We start from the raw sequence: 18,003 nt of genomic DNA on the forward strand, positions 1-18,003 counted from the left end.
GGTGCAGAGGTCCAGGGTTCGAATCTGACTTGGGACAATTTCCTACATGTCTTCTCCCCCTTTCTCACCTAGCTGTCCTATCCTAAAAAAAAAATAATAATTATTACCATTAGAGCTGGACAATATATCGATATTATATCGATATCGTGATATGAGACTAGATATCGTCTTAGATTTTGGATATCACAATATCGTGATATGGCATAAGTGTTTTCTTTTCCTGGTTTTAAAGGCTGCATTACAGTAAAGTGTTGTCATATTCTGAACTTACCAGACTGTTGTAACTTGCCTTTAATGTGCCTTTACCCACTTAGTTATTATATCCACATTACTGATGATTATTTATCAAAAATCTCATTGTGTAAATATTTTGTGAAAGCACCAATAGTCAACCCTACAATATCGTTGCGGTATCGATATAGAGATATTTGGTAAAAAATATCGTGATATTTGATTTTCTCCATATCGCCCAGCCCTAATTACCATTACTAATCAGTATCAACTAGTGAAAGCGCAGTATAACCTTGGTGTAAATGACGGTTGTACCGTTTCTGTTCAGATCCCTCCACAGATCGGCCTGTTGGAAGATCTGACCTCCCTGGATGTGAGTCGTAACACCAACCTGCGGTCCTTCCCTGACGAGATGGGGAAACTGGGCAGACTGTGGGACCTGCCGCTGGACGGCCTTAAACTCCAGCTGGACCTCAAACTCATTGGCAGCAAGACCAAAGACATAGTCAGGTCAGGGGCTTTACAAAGTTTTATTGTTTATATATTAATATTAAATGCTATTTGAATATCACTTCTTTAGATATTAATCTCAAATCCCATCTGTGCTATTTTCGCTACAGGTTTTGATCACTCTGTCTTGAATATATAGAAGAAGAAATAAAATGAAATAAATTTTATAATAAAACAGGACTGTGCAATTAATCCAAAATTTAATTGATTAATTAAGTTATCGAGTTATCGAGAAAAACGATTATTTTGCACATTACTATACTCTTATTTTGTCAAAATGGTAGAAGTATTTAGGGAAATTTTACAGTTCTAGGTGTTCTCACTGTTTGATTTGTCTAACTTTTTCAATGTTTTTAAGATCAATAATTCCAACATCTTTCCTAAAGTCAATGTGTAATTGTGTTGAATAATCGTGATTTCAATATTGACCAAAATAATTGTGATTAGGATTTATTCCATAATCGAGCAGCTTTATGATAAATGCCTTTCCTCCACCCTCTCGCCCAGGTTCCTGCAGCAGCGGCTGAAGAAGGCAGTGCCGTACTACCGGATGAAGCTCATCGTGGTGGGGAATGCTGGCAGCGGGAAGACCACCCTGATCCAGCAGCTGATGAAGCTGAAGCGCTCCCAGTCCCAGTCGAAGCAGGATGCCGTTGGCATTGACGTCCGGGACTGGACCATCAGGGAGCGGGACAAGAAAAAAATGGTGCTGAACGTCTGGGACTTCTCAGGTTGGCTCTCATGTAGTCTTGATTCATTCGTCATTTCCACGTCTAACTGTTGGCCTCATCATATCTTGACTGCGGCAGCGCATTGCTGCCACAGCCCAAAAAAGAAAAAAAACGATGAGCCTTATTCCTCAATTTATCCATTCTCTGCACAGTTTACTCATTCAAACAATATAACAATATAGAGTAAGTTATAATGTTTTAACATGAAAATGTTGTGTACTTGACCAAAGAGACGATAATGGAGAGGTTTTAAGTTCACTGAAAAGCTGTATAAACTGTGTCTAAAGTGATTGAATTCTGTTCCTGAAGTTTAGCTCAAAAGTTATCAACAATAGGTAGTTATTCTCAGTAGTAGTCCCTTTATATATATGTCTTATGTCATGCATGTGACGCTGATTAAGATATGTTTTACTTATATTTTATGGCGAGCAATGGTATGTTGGGTATCATTCAGCTGGTGAGATTTAGTTTCACTCCCAGCTTCTTTACCACACAGGTGGAGAGGAGTTCAGTGGCTCTCACCCTCACTTCCTGACTTCCAGAGCTCTCTACCTGGTGGTATACAACATCAGCAAAGGAGCCAGTCAGGTGGACGCACTCAAGCCCTGGCTCTTCAACATCAAAGTGAGTCATAGAACCAAAGATTCACGTAGTTGTCATGACTATCAGAGTGGAGTGTTGAATTCCCAAATTTTTTAATCCTTTTGAGAAATTTATAAAACCTCACAAACAAGGGACTAAAGGCTTCAGCAATAGCAAATTTCTATTAGTAGAAGCTAAGCTTTGATTATTTCTTAAGCCATTGTTTTACAATATATTGTAAATTTGGTATGGGAAAGATCATACATTTCTTTTGTTTGTTCTGTGTACTTTTAAGTCAGATGCCACTTAGTATGTGTTTGGTCTTTGTTAACAAGCCTGTCTACTATTAACATACATTAAACCAGTGGACTCAAAAAGGTTGAGAACCACTGCATTAAACTAAATACTGGAGGAGTATTTACCTTTCAAAATTGCATCTCATAATGGAAACTTTATCACATTATTGGCATACTTGATGCGGAATACCTGGGAATGCTGACCAATCAGAGCAGACTGGGCTTAAAGAGACAGGCGCTAGAATGGAGTGTTTGAGACAGATGTATGAACCTGAAAATGAACATAATATAGGACCTTTACAAAATTATTTTATTTTTTACTTTTTAAACTTAAAAATGTTTTGGAAACCACAGCTAACTTTGAAATGTCAATTATGTACATGTGTAGATGTTTCTTCCCTCTTTTGAAAAATCCCTACACCCCTCTCTATTTCAGGCCGTAGCCCCTCTGTCGCCGGTGATCCTGGTAGGAACCCACACAGATGTGAGTGATGAGCTGCAACTTCAGGCCTGCCTGACCAAGATCAGAGAGGAGCTGCTGAACCACCAGGGCTTCCCTGCCATCCGGGACTACCACATGGTCTCCGTCTGCGAGGACTCGGACGCCATGGCCAAGCTCCGCAAGGCCATCGCCAGGGAAGTCACCAGCTTCAAGGTACAAGGACACAAACAGCAGATTAAACCTTTTCTTTCCTTTTATTTAGCTCTCCTCTGTCCACATATTGTGCATTATTATAGTAATAATAATAATTATTATTACTATTAATTATTAATAGTTAAAAGTTATTGATCACAGCATGATATAATGGGAAATTTACAATCTGGGTAGAATTAAGTGCAATATGCAGTGGGTTCTCTTTATTCTGTGAGTGTGGGGGAAGGTAGGGGGGATCTTGTGTGAGGTTTATCAAATGTTTATTGAACGCATTTGGATGAGATAATGTACACTTATGTTTTATGCATGTAAACAGTAAACAGGTTTTATGCTTTTTTACTGTGTGTTTGTGTGTTTATTGTGTGTTGATGTGTGATTTGTTGCCATTTTTTGTTCTCTCGACTGCCCAAGACAAAATTCTCCTATAGGAGACAATAAAGGCTTATCTTATCTTATATTATCTTATATTATCTTATCTTATCTTATCTTATCATTTCCTTCCCCGCCACAGATCCAGGGCCAGCCTGTGATGGGCCAGTTGGTTCCAGACAGCTACGTGGAGCTGGAGCGCCGGGTTCTGCAGGAGAGAACCAGGGTTCCCCCAGAGTTCCCCGTTCTCAGTCACCAGGAGCTGCTGCAGCTCATCCAGGAGAGTCAGCTGCAGCTGGAGGAAGCTGAGCTGTCCCACGCTGTCCACTTCCTCAGTGAAGCCGGTCAGTCGGGTTCTGGGCTGCTGCATTCAACATCAAACAGGCCTTTACATTACCTTGATATACCTATTTAATTGAATATAGTGTCCTAATTCAATAATATCACCCAGCTCTCCTTCATCTTAGCATCCGCACTTCAAGACAATACTCCATATAACCTGGATTCCCTTTGAGTCACAGCTGTTCAAAACAAGAACAGACAAACAAACTGTATTCCTTAATCGGCACATACACACAGTACGATGTTGTGCAATTCTATTACTGCATTTTAACCCATACTAAGTATTAGGAGCAGAGGACAGCTTTTTACATACGGCATCTGGGGAGCAACTTGGGCTTCAGTGTCTTGCTCAGATAATATCCCTGTTATTGTATGAATTTAAATCTAACTGTGCCTTCCTTTAACAGAAATAGTAATCCATACGGAGATAGAGCTATTCCACAACACACTGACATTTCATGATTAATTTGTTTTGAAAAATTGTCTCAGGGATCAACAATATATGAACTATGCCCGTAGATCACACCTCTTGTGCAGTAGAAAATACAGAGCTGACTCCCCAGACTAATGTTCAATCTTAAAAGATTGAGCTTGGACTAGCGATAGCCAGATTACCAATATATCTGACCAAGCCAGTTTTTTATTTTGTATTTTTTCTCCTCCTCTGACATTGAAGGGCTTTTACTGCACTTTGATGATCCTGCACTTCAGCTTCAAGAGCTCTACTTCATCGACCCACAGTGGCTGTGCAACATCATCTCCCAGGTAGCTTCATCCGAAACACGCAGACACAATCACACATGCTCCAGGCTAACTGAGCTCATTCTGCTTAGCAACAAGAACAAACAAAGCAACAGATTCCAATCTTAAAAGTGAGAATAGACAGGATTATAGAGGAACTATTTAGTATACAGGAACTATTTAGAGTTGAATAAGGGGTGGGGAAAATAACAAGCTTCCTTTTTTTTGGGGGAAGCCTTTGTATGTTGCAACACCCTTTTTTATTTTTGTTTAGATGAAACTGTAAGCTGCTGTGTAATTTTTAATAATGTGTTTAAATAAAACAGCATCTTACAGTTTTATCTAAACTACGAAACAAATCTATTCTCACTTTTACGTGAGTAGACAATTGTTCTAGCCTAGTTGTTTTTCATATCTTAAAGAGATTGTTGTGATTCAACTGCATATCCTCTATACCAGTTGTTCCCCATTTTTTTACATCAAGAACCCCTAAACTGACACAAATTAGACCACGGACCCCCATTTGAAAAGATTTTGTCCATGTTTATTACAGAAAGTGTGAAACGCATGGCCGAAATAGTCATACCTTCTGTCATGACTGTGTTACTTATGGATGGAATTATAGTGACAATAAATGATTTGGGAACCACTGCTATATACTGTACATACTCAGATGAAATATGTTATTTACAAGCAGACATCAGCTGTTACAAAAACAAGTATGCCTCCAAAGAGGGTGCAGAAATTATTCACGTTATTTATACTCTATTAGCTAATCTAGATTTAGAGAGCCACGTAAGTCCGAGGCCACATAAAAGGCCTCTCTTAAAGGAACACGCCAACTTATTGGGACTTTAGCTTATTCACCGTAACCCCCAGAGTTAGATAAGTCCATACATACCCTTCTCATCTCCGTGCGTGTTGTAACTCTGTCTGACGGCCCCACCGGTAGCCTAGCCTAGCACGGATCCTGAAGGTAATCGGTTCCAACTAGCCTACCGCTCCCAATAAGTGACAAAATAACGCCAACATGTTCCCATTTACATGTTACATTTACTATTTAATATTTACATTTACAATACGTCGGCGTGTTCCTTTAACATTCATATACTGTATGCAGGTACGTGATTGCTAAAGAATGTGTCAGATCTGTCCGGTTCACAAATTCAGGTGATGTCTGTTCTCCGTGTAGAAGCTGACGTTAAAGAGCTGTGGCTTCTGGGAGCATCCTAAAGGAGTTGTCCAGCGCTCAGTGGTGGAAAAGTTTCTGTTTGAGACCAAATGTTTTCCCAAGAGCCACATGACGCAGTTCTTCAAACTGCTGGAGAAGTTTCAGATCGCTCTGCCCTTTGGCGAAGACCAGCTACTGATACCCAGCAGGTATGTTTTTTTTTTAATTTGCAGATACAGTTTTTTCTTTTTTTTTTGGGATTGTGCTGTTGTAGAGGGACCAAATAAATTGGCATATCACAATATTTCACTGTCTCTATCCACTCATCTCTTCTCTTCCAGTTTGTCCAAACACAGACCGGTGATAGACCTGCCTCACTGTGAGAACTCAGAGGTCATTGTGCGCCTGTACGAGATGCCGTACTTCCCCATGGATTACTGGTCTCGCCAGATCAGCCGCCTACTGGAGGTCTCTTCTTATTTGCTCTGTGGAAGAGGTAAATTGAACGTACAGCAGAAACAGCCACTCTTTCATTAGGGATGCTACTCTGCAGAAACAAATTTGAAAGAAATTCCCTCGCTGTGTTATCCAGGAAAAGCGGTGCGACCGAACCGGATCTACTGGAGGAGAGGCGTGTACCTGAGCTGGTCCCCAGAGGCCTACTGTCTGGTGGAGGAGAACCCCTCCAGCTTCGTCAGGATAACTGTGCCCTCTTCACGCAAAGGTGTGGATAAAAAACAAAGAAAAGAAAAAAATCAAGTCTTGCTGGACACACAGCCTCCATAATCCAAAATCCACACAGCATTTTTCTTAATGTTATGTAGTTATATATATGTGTTATTTATTTCTGTATTTATTGTGTTCATACCAATGACTACATATGTTTATATGTGTATCCCCCAGGCCGGGTGCTGCTGGGTCAGGTGGTGGATCACATCGACTCCCTGCTGGAGGAATGGTTTCCTGGCCTGCTGAACACTGACATGCACGGCAGTGGCGAGGCTCTCCTGAAAAAGTGGGCTCTCTACAGCTTTGAGGATGGGCAGGAGTGGAGCAAGATTCTGCTCGAGGACCTCTTCACATATTTTGAAAATGGTACATAAAAAAACAACACGTTTTGTCAGTAGAAATTGAAGACTGTTTCTTTTTTTAATCCATAAAACTTTGGTACAAAACGCATTGTTTGGTTTCTCAAATTCAATTCAATTTGATTTATAATATCAAATAATAAGCGTTATGTGAAGACACTTTACGGATAGAGTAGGTCTAGACCACACTCTATAATTTACAAAGACCCAACAATTACAACAATTCCCCCAAGAGCAAGCATTTAGTGCAACAGTGGCGAGGAAAAACAGAAACATCGGACAGACCCAGACTCTTGGTGGGCGGCCATCTGCCAGTTGGGACACAGAGACACTGATACAGATATAGATAAATATGATTCATAATGAATATAGCAGTTGGTATGTGGCAATTATAGTAACAATAAAGATAATGGAACTATGACTAGAAATAATAGTTTAATAGCAGTTCAGGGAGTAGCAAGGCGTAGTGAAAGTGTTCAGAAGCACCTCACTTTAAAAGGTGCAGTAGGTAAGACTTACAGTATAAAACTAACTTTCTGTCATATTTGCTGAAACTGACCCTATGTTCCAGTAGTGCTACATGAAGCAGGTAATTAAAAAAATCCAGCTCCTCTGGCTCCACCTACAGCCTGTAGTGCGATTTGCAAAAATCCACTCCCTGTTCAGATGCACCAATCAGGGTCAGGGGGGAGTGTCTAACTGCGTGTCAATCACTGCTTATGCACACACATTCATTCTCCCTTGTGGGGGGAGGGGCTTAGGAGACCGTTTTGGGCTTTAGCAGAAAGAGGAGGTGGGACTGAGAAGTTGTCGATGTTCAAATTGTTTGGCTAAGTCCTGGATCTTCACAATCCTACCTACAGCACTTTTAGTCATTCCACATACATGGTTCCAATTATCTAAACTCTGTTATGTCTATTACATTATAATCATAGATTTTCTGTTGGTGAACTCGAAGGACCCCCGCTGCACACTTCCCATCTCTCAGATCGCCCCTGACTTGGTACTGAGTGACCAGCCTGCAGGGACAATACTGGACAGTGAAGAGCTGGATGTAGACATGTCTAAAGAGAACCGACTGGGTTCGTTTATCTCATTTCCACATAATATCTGTTATTGAAAAATAAATATGTTCAAATACAACTGATATATAACACATAAATATATTTTTGTTTATAGGGGACGGTGGCTTTGGGACTGTCTATCGAGGTGTCTACAAAAATGAAGACGTAGCCGTGAAAATATTCAACAAGCATGCATCTGAGCTTTACATCTACAGACTCCTCAGACAGGTACCACTGACGCGTGTGTCCTGGACAATACATTGACAAAGTGCCTTGCTCAAGACAACCTCAGCAGTCACTGAAATTAAATACATAACAGGCTCTCACAGCTATCCTCACTCATTCGAGCATACAATTGTACATTTGGAAAGAGTGCTTTAAACTTTTACGCTCCGGTCCGATGGAACTTACTTCAGGATTTAAGTGAATGAGAAAGCGTGTCCAAACTTTTGACTGGTAGTGTAGGGACTGCTCTTGTTTTTAACAGCCCTCTTATTCGCCTACATCAGTGATTCACATTTGTTTTTATTGTTTATATGTGTGTAATTTGTGTATTGTTTTATGATCGGATTATTTATTTGTACTGTAATTTTTTTTGAGATAGTTTTTATTATTTCTTTTTATTTGTGCTGTAATCAGGGCATCATTGGAAAAGAAAGTTTGCTCTCAATGGCCATCCCTGAATACATAAAGGTTATAATAATAATAATAATAAAAATGATATATTCACTTGACGTACGTGTGTTGCTGTGAGTCCATCTGCAGATGATTGAATACTACAACAGAAAGACAAGTGTTGCCTAAAATTGTTTATTTTAACAAGAATTGCCATCACATACATCAATTAATCCAATCCCTATTTTCTGTGCATCTTTGGGAAATCTAATTATTTACACCATCTTTAACTTACTTCACTTCTTTTCATTGTCTGTTTTCCTCCAGGAGTTGGCGGTGTTGGGTTGCCTCCGTCACCCCAGCCTGGTGGGTCTGCTGGCAGCCGGCTCAGTTCCTCAGGTCCTGGTGATGGAGCTGGCACTGCGAGGCTCACTGGACTCACTATTTGAACATGAGAACGGCAGCCTGAACGTAAAGCTCCAGCACAGAATCGCCCTGCATGTTGCCGACGGGCTCAGGTACAGAGTTGGGCATTACTTCCTTGTCTTGTTCAGAATGTCAACTTTTAATTTTTTTTCTTTAGAATCAATGGAGAAAGTTTCCTCAAAAGGTTTGGAGATTGCAGACAAGTTATGGAAAGTGTGATTGAAGTCTTTTACAGTCCACATTACAACATGATACAATACAGTGTCAATCTGATAAGGACTGCAACTAATGATTATTTTCATAGTCGATTAATCTGTTGAGTTTTTTTTCTCGATTAACTGATTAGTTGTTTGGTCTCTAAAATGTCAGAAAATGGTGAAAAATGTGGATCAATGTTTCCCAAAACCCAAATGTCTTGTTTTGTCCACAACTCAAAGATATTCACTTTACTGTCACAAAGGAGAGAAGAAACTAGAAAATATTCACATTTAAGAAGCTGGAATCAAAGAATTTTTACTTTTAGTACAAATAGTTGGCGATTAATTTAAGAGTTGACAACTAATCGATTAATCTATTAATCTTTGCAACTCTAAATCTGATTTAGGCTAAGTACAGAGCTACTGTCATTTCACATTATATATGGCTTGTGAAAAAATGGGACAGTTTGGAAAGGAACTTGCTCATTGTTTAATCTGTGTGATCAGGTACCTTCACGCAGCCATGATCATCTATCGGGATCTCAAGCCCCACAACGTTCTTCTGTTCAACCTGAAGACCGATTCCGAGATCATCGCCAAGATTACCGACTATGGCATCGCTCAGTACTGCTGCAGCATGGGAGTGAGGAGCTCAGAGGGCACGCCAGGTTAAACGCCTCCTCAAACTTTATACATCTTTATTATATAGGAGTCATTATAAGCCGGCATGGTGGGTCAATGGTTAGCACTGCTGCCTCACAGCAAGTAGCCACTGCAGAGTTAGATCCCCGGTCCGGGCAGGGCCATTCTATGTGGAGTTTGCACGTTCTCCGCGTGTTTGCGTGGGTTTCCTCCCACCATAAAGACATACTGGCTAGGTAACCAGGACTACAGTTGAATATTAGCCGACTGGCTAACATTGGCATTTACAGAAATGTTGATGAATGTGCATTGGCCCAATAAAAATAACATAAAAAATGAAACCTCTCACCTGAATTTGAACCTCCGAGAAACTGCAGTCAAACTGTCAAAAAGGTTATTCTTACAAATCTGATTTTATTTAGCGTGTAAGACATTTTGTATAGCTTTTAAAATGGATTGCTATATATCTGGCAGGTTTCCGAGCACCAGAGGTTGCCCGAGGCAGCGTGATCTATAACCAGCAGGCTGATGTGTTCTCATTCGGCCTGCTGCTCTACGACCTCCTGACCTGTGGTGAGCGCATCTCTGACGGCATGAAGTTCCCCAGTGAGTTTGACGAGGTTGCAGTGCAGGGGAAACTGCCAGGTAATAATGAAAGAGTTCTGTTGTACAGTGTTTAATGTGTTGCTGCAAGTCTGAACTGATGTTAGCCACTATCCCACCAATATATATTTTTTTGGGAGATATGAGATCAAATTTGAATTTACTCATATTTCAAACCAAATGCTATTTCCTAAATGTGATGATGCACTTGAATACATCAGCATTGCATAATACCTGACAATTGATTTGATAGTCATGACAGGTTCTCATCTTGTGGTTTTAAAGGAACACGCTGACTTATTGGGATTTTGTCTTATTCAGCGTATCCCCCAGAGTTAGATAAGTCCATATAAACCCTTCTCATCTCCGTGTGTGTCCTAACTCTGTCTGACGCACCCACCGCTAGCCTAGTTTAGCACAGATACTGGAGGTAACCGGTTCCAACTAGCCTACTGCTGCCAATAAGTGACAAAATAACGCCAACATTTTCCTATTTACATGTTGTGATTTGTATAGCCACAGCGTGTACAAATAACAAGGTCACATGAGACCCAGCCATCTTCTAACAGTATACATACTGGGAACTATATTCTACAAATCACAACATGTAAATAGGAAAATGTTGGCGTTATTTTGTCACTTATTGGGAGCAGTAGGCTAGATGGAGCCGCTTACATCCACAATCTGTGCTGAGCTAGGCTAGCGGTGGGGGCGTCAGACAGAGTTACGACACGCACGGAGATGAGAAGGGTTTATATGGACTTATCTGACTCTGGGGGATACGCTGAATAAGCTAAAGTCCCAATAAGTCGGCGTGTTCCTTTTGTTTGTTGTCAGGATGAGCCTTGTCTTTTGGATTCCAGATTGTTCATTTGACCACGATGTTATGACGACCAGTTTTATGTTAAACAGATATTTGAATCTCATTTAATTAAATACAAAATGCAATTTTTCTTTTTTTTCACCGAATCTGACTGTATTATGTGTGTGAGAAAAATAGTCACGTTCAAAGTTATGAATGCCGTATATCTCTTTTTTTATTTTTCATACATTTCTGCACTGACTTGAACGGTAAAGTCAGAACATTTACTGACATGTTCACTGCCTTCTACACAGATCCAGTGAAACACTACGGTTGCTCACCGTGGCTGGGCTTCCAGACGCTGATGAAGGACTGTTTGAGGGAAAGCCCTCAGGGTCGACCCACTTCTGCTCAGGTTAGGACCTGAACACCGTGTAACCGCGTTAAGCGATGCAGCGTCACACACAGTGGCTTCAAGTATACAGTGCCAGTCAAAAGTTTGGACACGCTTTCCCATTCAAGTGAATGAGAAAGCCTGTCCAAACTTTTGACTGGTACTGTAGATTTCAGAGACCATTTAACACATCCTTAAGTATTTGTGTCTTCTGTGATGTGTGCAGGTGTTTGACAGGCTGAATTCGGGGGAGATGTTGTGCCTGATGAGGGAGCTGGTGGTTCCCCGGGCGTTCAACGCTGAGTGCTTCACAGTGAGCTCCGGCAGCAGGGACGGCCCCTCCAAGAGGCACAGAGCCTGGCTGGGGGGAGGCAGCAGCACCCAGAGGCTAGGCTCCATCACCGCCGTGGACCTGGACACCAGCACAGTCACTACACAGGTACCAACGCTTTTTAAAGCCTCTTAACTGTGTACACTTGTAAGTCAGACAGGGGGTTTTCTTTTTTGTTCTTACTAACCGTTTAACCCTTTGAGTGTGTTTTTACTGTGACTAATTACCTTTTATCCATAAATAAAGCGGGCCTCGTCGCTTCATGTTTTTAAAGTTGGCTCTCCCGCTCTTGCAGGAGATCGACAACAGTCCCGTCTTGTGCCTCGTGACCGTCCATATCCCGACCGAGCCCTGTGATTGGCTGGTGGCAGGCACCCAGTCCGGCTCCTTAGTGGTCATCAGCACTCAGGACACGTCGATTAGGCACCACCTGCAGAGTGTCACAGACGCCGTCACCTCACTGTACTTCCATGTACACCCTCATCGCACGTAAGATTCAATATTTCTCAGGTTTGGGCCTGACTATGAGTCAGGGGGTCACAAAAACATTAAGTTGGTGATCATCCTCTGAGGATTATGAATAGCTCAGGAATCTGGCCGGAGATACGAATGAGCCAACCAACCAACCGCTTGACATCGGCATTATAATAATAATAATATATATATATATATATATATATATATATATATATATATATATATATATATATATATATATATATATATATATATAAAATCCTGCCATCAGTATCACAAGTTGTCGATTGTGGACTGAATTTGGTCTTGAACATCTAGGACTATTGCCTAGTGAAACACAGTACCGAATAACTGTGGCTACAAATTGTGGCATCCTATTTTATGGCTGTTATAATAAAACTAATAATCTTTAGCATGTTCAAGTTCGTGGTGCAAGCACTTTATTGTCATTGTGTAGCGCAACAAGATATGTTTCATATCGATACATTCTAGTTTTGATTTCATTGATTAAGGGCTGTTTGCAGAAACCATGAGAATTAATTTGAGTTTAAATTTTGTGTCAATCTGCAAATGACATAATACAGTATGTGCATTATGATACAACAAGATAATTATGCTGAATCTACAACTTCTTTTTTTTTTTAAATAGTGCCTTTTGATGTTTTTCGTTTCTTTTCAGCCAAAGGAAGAATTACTTGCTGGTGGGGACAGCGGATGGAGTTCTAACTGTTTATGAGGACTCTGTACTCAAGGTGAATATTAGATATTAAATAAACAATCCAGTGTGTTTGTTCTCAAAATTCAGTCCAATTTTTTTTTAAGTGTCAAATCATAGCAGACGTTATCTCAGGACTCTTTACAGGTAGAGTAGGTCTAGACCACACTGTATATTCTACAGAGACCCAACAATTTCCCCGAGAGCATGCATTTGCCCACCTTGTCCTCCCATGCCGTAAATGTCCGATACTGCATCCAGCAGCAGCAGTTTGGAACTTCATTTCCTTTCGGTTCTCCTCCCTCCAGCAGGAGAACGGGCAGCCGGTTAAAACTCTCACTGTGGGAAACGTCAACACGCCTGTCATGTGTCTGGGCCAGTCGGTGCATTCGCTGGACAGCAGGTCGGTGTGGGCCGGCTGCGGGACCAAGATCCTCTCCTTCACCACCGACTACGACGTCTGCAAGAGCATCGACACCAGACCAAACCTCATCTTCCAGTGAGTCCGTGTCATGAAGGGGAATGAGGGGCAGGTTGTAGTTAGAACTTAAACAGGTTTGAAAAGAGAGAGTTTTTTTTTGTTGTTTGTTTTTGTGCATTTGTACTTTGCACTTATTTCAACAGTTTCCTGCGTAAAAAAAGATTATAAATGCTATTTGCATGAAATGGAAATGTGGCTGTTTGGCAAAAAGATTTAAAAAAAACCCTGTCCATCATAATTCTGGGGTTTCCTAACAACTGTTCTTGTATGTTTGACAAGATGAGAAAGTATTAAAGTATTGGGATTGTGTGTGTGTGTGTGTGTGTGTGTGTGTGTGTGTGTGTGTGTGTGTGTGTATATGTGTGCGCTTCAGGCAGGCGCGGTCAATGGGAAGTGAAGCGTGTGTGTCTCGAATGGTTGTGGATAAATATGTTTACCTGAGCAAAGCCGGGACACCAACCGTCGAGGTTTGGGATAAGAGAAGTGAGAGGATGGTGGACTGCATCGACTGTGCTCAGATCATCAGGTACACACACACACACACACACACACACACACACACACACACACACACACACACACACACACACACACTTACCACAAAAAGCGAAGCAATCACCTGAGAACCTCCAGTATCGTAAACAGTGTTACAATTTCACTAATTTAACACACAAAATATTTGTTATATACGGAGCCCTCCTGGTCCCACTTTGTCAAAAAAAATTAATTATAACTATCTCGTGGCTACGAGATAATTCTTCTTCATATTTTATAGCCTAAATTTAAACTTTTTACATGTATATATGTCACAAAGTGGAGCCAGGCAGCCAGAGTTTTCTTATGTTGTATAGTGTGGTGTTTCGGGTGTTTTATTTTGTATTATGAATGGCTGAGACACAAGGACGAAAGAGGAGTGGATAGAGAGCGAAAAAGAAACGTTGGGGACGGGCAGGACAGCGGAGCACGAGCCGGAGGACAGCTGTGGATGTTTGGAAGATTGGCGCGTTGTGGACTCAAGATAGTGGCTCCGTAGTTATTTATTTATAATAAATTTGATCAGGGCTCAGTAAAGCTGTATTTTTATTTATTTTTTTATGTTTCTTGAAGACCAAACAGCATATCATCATCAACCACAGCACAAAGGAAGCGATGTGTTTTTCATTTTGGCTATCAGAAATGTTTGTTTCTTGCCCTGAATAAACAAAAGATTAAAGGTATTAACGTTGTAGAAATAGCCACTGTGGCTGAATAGAGACAATAGAGAATGAGCACCATGTAGGTGTGTGTGTGTGAAGACCAAATCAAGTTGAATAGTACAGACACACTTCCGGGAGAACTTAACAAGAAAAACTCTCTCCAAAACAAACAGGATCTTGGGGCCTAACAACATATTTCTGTGCCTTGAATAGAGAAAAACAGTTGAATTACTGGTATTCTTTTTTTAATATAGTCCATTGTCCGCTATTGTAGTCCGACAGCCTTCCAGAATCTGACATTTTGGAGATTCAGGGCCATGTTCAGCCCAGACAACACGTTTTGTTGAACTCAAAGGGGGGTGCATTGAACACCCTGTTGTGTGCGCAAGCGCTCTGCCTTTTTAGTCCCACGAGTTTATTACATACACGTCTCTGCTGATTGGGTATCACCTGTGACACAGCCAATAAACGAGAGACACACCCACCACACGAGAAAAAAAAAAAATCTCAAAGCCGATGCACACCGTTTCACACCGTTCCGAGGAAACGTCTCGTTTAACAAGGAAACCGTAACAAAACGGTGCACACCGTTTTGAGATTGAGTGCCCCCGGTGCTTGTGTGACTGCAGCTGTATCTCCCCTCCCCTGCTCCCTGCAGACATGACTCGGGCTGCAGTGGCAGGCATGGCAGCGAGGCGGAGCTGCCCACTGACGCAGCTCCCTCCTGGGCCAGAGTCAAGGCCCTGCTGGTGCAGAGCTCGGCGACTCTCTGGATCGGCACTAGAGGGGGCCACCTGCTGCTGCTGGAGCTCTCCAAGCACCAGCCGTTGCAGGTCATCGGCCCTGTCTGCAGCTCCATCCGCTGCATCGCCTCTGCACTCATAGGTGGGTGCTTAACTTTGATGCATTTGTGTATTTTTAGTATGATTTTTATGGTGCAACATGTACAAAGTCATACAGGCGATATGATGCCATGGTGTCTGTGTGAGGGCACATTCTAGTACTTAGAACACAAACTGGCTTACTTTTATTGGGAAGGAAACCTCAAAGTCCTGCTAAATGATCTCACGGATTTTTGAGGCACAATGTTGCATTCATTTGCATATTAATAGCGAAAATGTATTTTGTTGAGACTGTAACGGCTCCCTCTTCAGGTAACTGAAGTCCATACTGAATACTGTTATATAACATATGTTAATATAAGACGGATTGTGCCAACTAATACAATTCTTACCCTTATGATTGACCTAATAAGCATAAATGTTAATGTTTTTATGAGATGGTGATAATCTCAGGTGCCTCTAGATAACTTCAGACTTTGGAGGAAAAAATGTTTAGTGCAGTCATTTTTAGGGCTCGACCGATATGGATTTTTTTTGGTGCCAAATTTTTTTTCATCAGTCATAGCCGATGACCGATATGGGCAGCCGATTTTCTTGAGCCGATATTTGGAGCCGATACTGCTTTTGCTCCCTCAATTTACATCATAAAAATGTAAACCCCTTCCACACTGGATTTGTTTTCGGAATCTTACTCTGCCATTTCTTTAAAAATAATAAATAAATAAAAACACAGATCAGTGTCACTTCTGCAATCATCTTACATTCATATCACCCAAATGATGTGTGCAATGTGCATCATATGGATAGGTGCCCTGCATATGGTTAACTGTGCAAGGGTAATTCAACATTCATCAACATCTACAACACAGCCTGGATGATGCATTGCTTGCTGACATATTATAAGACAGATACTGTATAATCAGGTCATCACAAAATATCCTTTGTCAACACATTTAAATAATTTAAGAAAACAATAAACCTGAAAAGTAGCCATTGAAATAAAGTGCTTGATATGTAATTTAAGCCATCTCTGCTAGTGGGGGGGCAGTGCATGGTCTGCATGTGAACTGCAGCATCTCCAGCAACACCGAGCTGCCTGTGGATGCCTGTCTGTAATTAATGCCGGGAAAAAACTATCGGCAGACACAGCAGCCGTGTATCGGCCGATGCCGATACACGTAAAAACGCAAATATCGGCCCGATATATCGGCCGGCCAATAAAATCGGTCTATCACTAATCGCTTTATCTTTTTTGCTTTCTACTGGGTTTATAGAGAAGCAGCAAACTTGTTTATTTTCTTTAAGTATTTGAACCCAGAGTAAATTAAAGACATACATAATGCCACAGCAGAAACACTTAGTGAGTAGGAAAATTAATGAAAACAAAAATGAAGACTCATAATACTACAGCTGGGTTATTCTTTTTGGCTTTTTTTCTTTTTTTATAGGGAGTCATGGTCTGTTTGGGCTGTGTGAAAAAGCACAGCATGCTGCTCACAGTTTGCCTGCGTATTCAAAATTCAATATGTCTTTCTTTCCCCCCTGTTCTTTGTCGTAATTATTACCTTGTTTAAATACTGCATCTAAACAAGCCTTTCTGTCAAGCTGCTGTGTATGTCAGTAGTGACTGCAGATCCTTTTTTTTTTCTTCATGAATAGAAACACTAAACTGGAAGAATGTGGTGCTGATTTTGGGCAGAAGACTCCCACAAGACCCAAATCACCTTGGTGAGTCCAATGGTTCATTGTGTGTATGAGACCAGTTGTCTCGCTGTGGGAGTTTCTCTAAAGTGTGAGCCTGCCTCTGCTCTTAGACGAGGAGTCGGTGCTGATGGTGTGGAACGGCGCGCTGCCGATGGAGGCCAAAGACCTGAACAAACACTGCGAGAAAAGAGAGCAGATCGCAGCCAAAATGAGAGAGCAGCTCCAACGTGACTGAGCCCACACATTTGTATGTGTTTTATTCCCATTACGTCACGTCTATTGTTGTTGTTGATATTTAATGTTATTGGCATGTATTTCATTATGCACACACTTACAATATCCAGAAATGTCTGTAATATAACCATGATAGGGCTGTACCGAAAAGTTTGAAGCTTGATTTTTTTGTTTTTCTTTTTTAACCTTTTATTTATCCAGGTGAGTCAAGTCAAGTGCTTTTGCTTAGGCCCTGATTGGCCAGTTATATGGTCGAAATGCAACACAGACAAAAATAATTTGACGTGGTTTTTTTTTAACGTTGACCTTCGAATTCTAAATCAATATTTGATTGCTGTGCAGCTTTTTTTATTTCTTTCGTGTCCGTTCATTCTGTTTAAACCCGGTATTTCTGCACAGTTGCAGATAACGATTAAGCTACACTAATATTAGTATTATACTATTTGTAGAATTAGATTGCAGTGATTGCTGTGCAGGATTGTTTCTGACGCATGTAGTCCCAAAGTTGAAGTGTATTGAAAAATTTCACTTTTTTTATCAAAACGTAATATTCAAAAACAGCAC

At 41.0% G+C, this 18,003-nt stretch overlaps 1 protein-coding gene across 2 annotated transcripts in view; it reads left to right on the top strand.

The window, feature by feature from the left end:
* The window catches only part of lrrk2 (leucine-rich repeat kinase 2), a 48,221-nt gene that overhangs the window by 29,563 nt on the left and 655 nt on the right, over positions 1–18,003 (top strand). For both annotated transcript variants that reach the window (XM_028584557.1, XM_028584556.1), the window contains 24 exons: positions 560–741; positions 1,249–1,472; positions 1,969–2,096; positions 2,787–3,005; positions 3,517–3,718; positions 4,393–4,481; positions 5,650–5,837; positions 5,970–6,124; positions 6,221–6,352; positions 6,532–6,723; positions 7,652–7,798; positions 7,896–8,008; positions 8,723–8,913; positions 9,526–9,686; positions 10,135–10,305; positions 11,380–11,480; positions 11,686–11,898; positions 12,086–12,279; positions 12,947–13,019; positions 13,291–13,481; positions 13,837–13,989; positions 15,318–15,544; positions 17,161–17,229; positions 17,316–17,452. In XM_028584557.1, coding sequence (XP_028440358.1) covers positions 560–741; positions 1,249–1,472; positions 1,969–2,096; positions 2,787–3,005; positions 3,517–3,718; positions 4,393–4,481; positions 5,650–5,837; positions 5,970–6,124; positions 6,221–6,352; positions 6,532–6,723; positions 7,652–7,798; positions 7,896–8,008; positions 8,723–8,913; positions 9,526–9,686; positions 10,135–10,305; positions 11,380–11,480; positions 11,686–11,898; positions 12,086–12,279; positions 12,947–13,019; positions 13,291–13,481; positions 13,837–13,989; positions 15,318–15,544; positions 17,161–17,229; positions 17,316–17,440 — 3,840 coding nt within the window. In that variant the 3' untranslated portion in view covers positions 17,441–17,452. The remainder of the gene's footprint in view (positions 1–559; positions 742–1,248; positions 1,473–1,968; positions 2,097–2,786; positions 3,006–3,516; positions 3,719–4,392; positions 4,482–5,649; positions 5,838–5,969; positions 6,125–6,220; positions 6,353–6,531; positions 6,724–7,651; positions 7,799–7,895; positions 8,009–8,722; positions 8,914–9,525; positions 9,687–10,134; positions 10,306–11,379; positions 11,481–11,685; positions 11,899–12,085; positions 12,280–12,946; positions 13,020–13,290; positions 13,482–13,836; positions 13,990–15,317; positions 15,545–17,160; positions 17,230–17,315; positions 17,453–18,003) is intronic.

The sequence above is a fragment of the Perca flavescens genome, chromosome 8, assembly GCF_004354835.1.
Source record: "Perca flavescens isolate YP-PL-M2 chromosome 8, PFLA_1.0, whole genome shotgun sequence".
Lineage (NCBI taxonomy): Eukaryota > Metazoa > Chordata > Actinopteri > Perciformes > Percidae > Perca > Perca flavescens.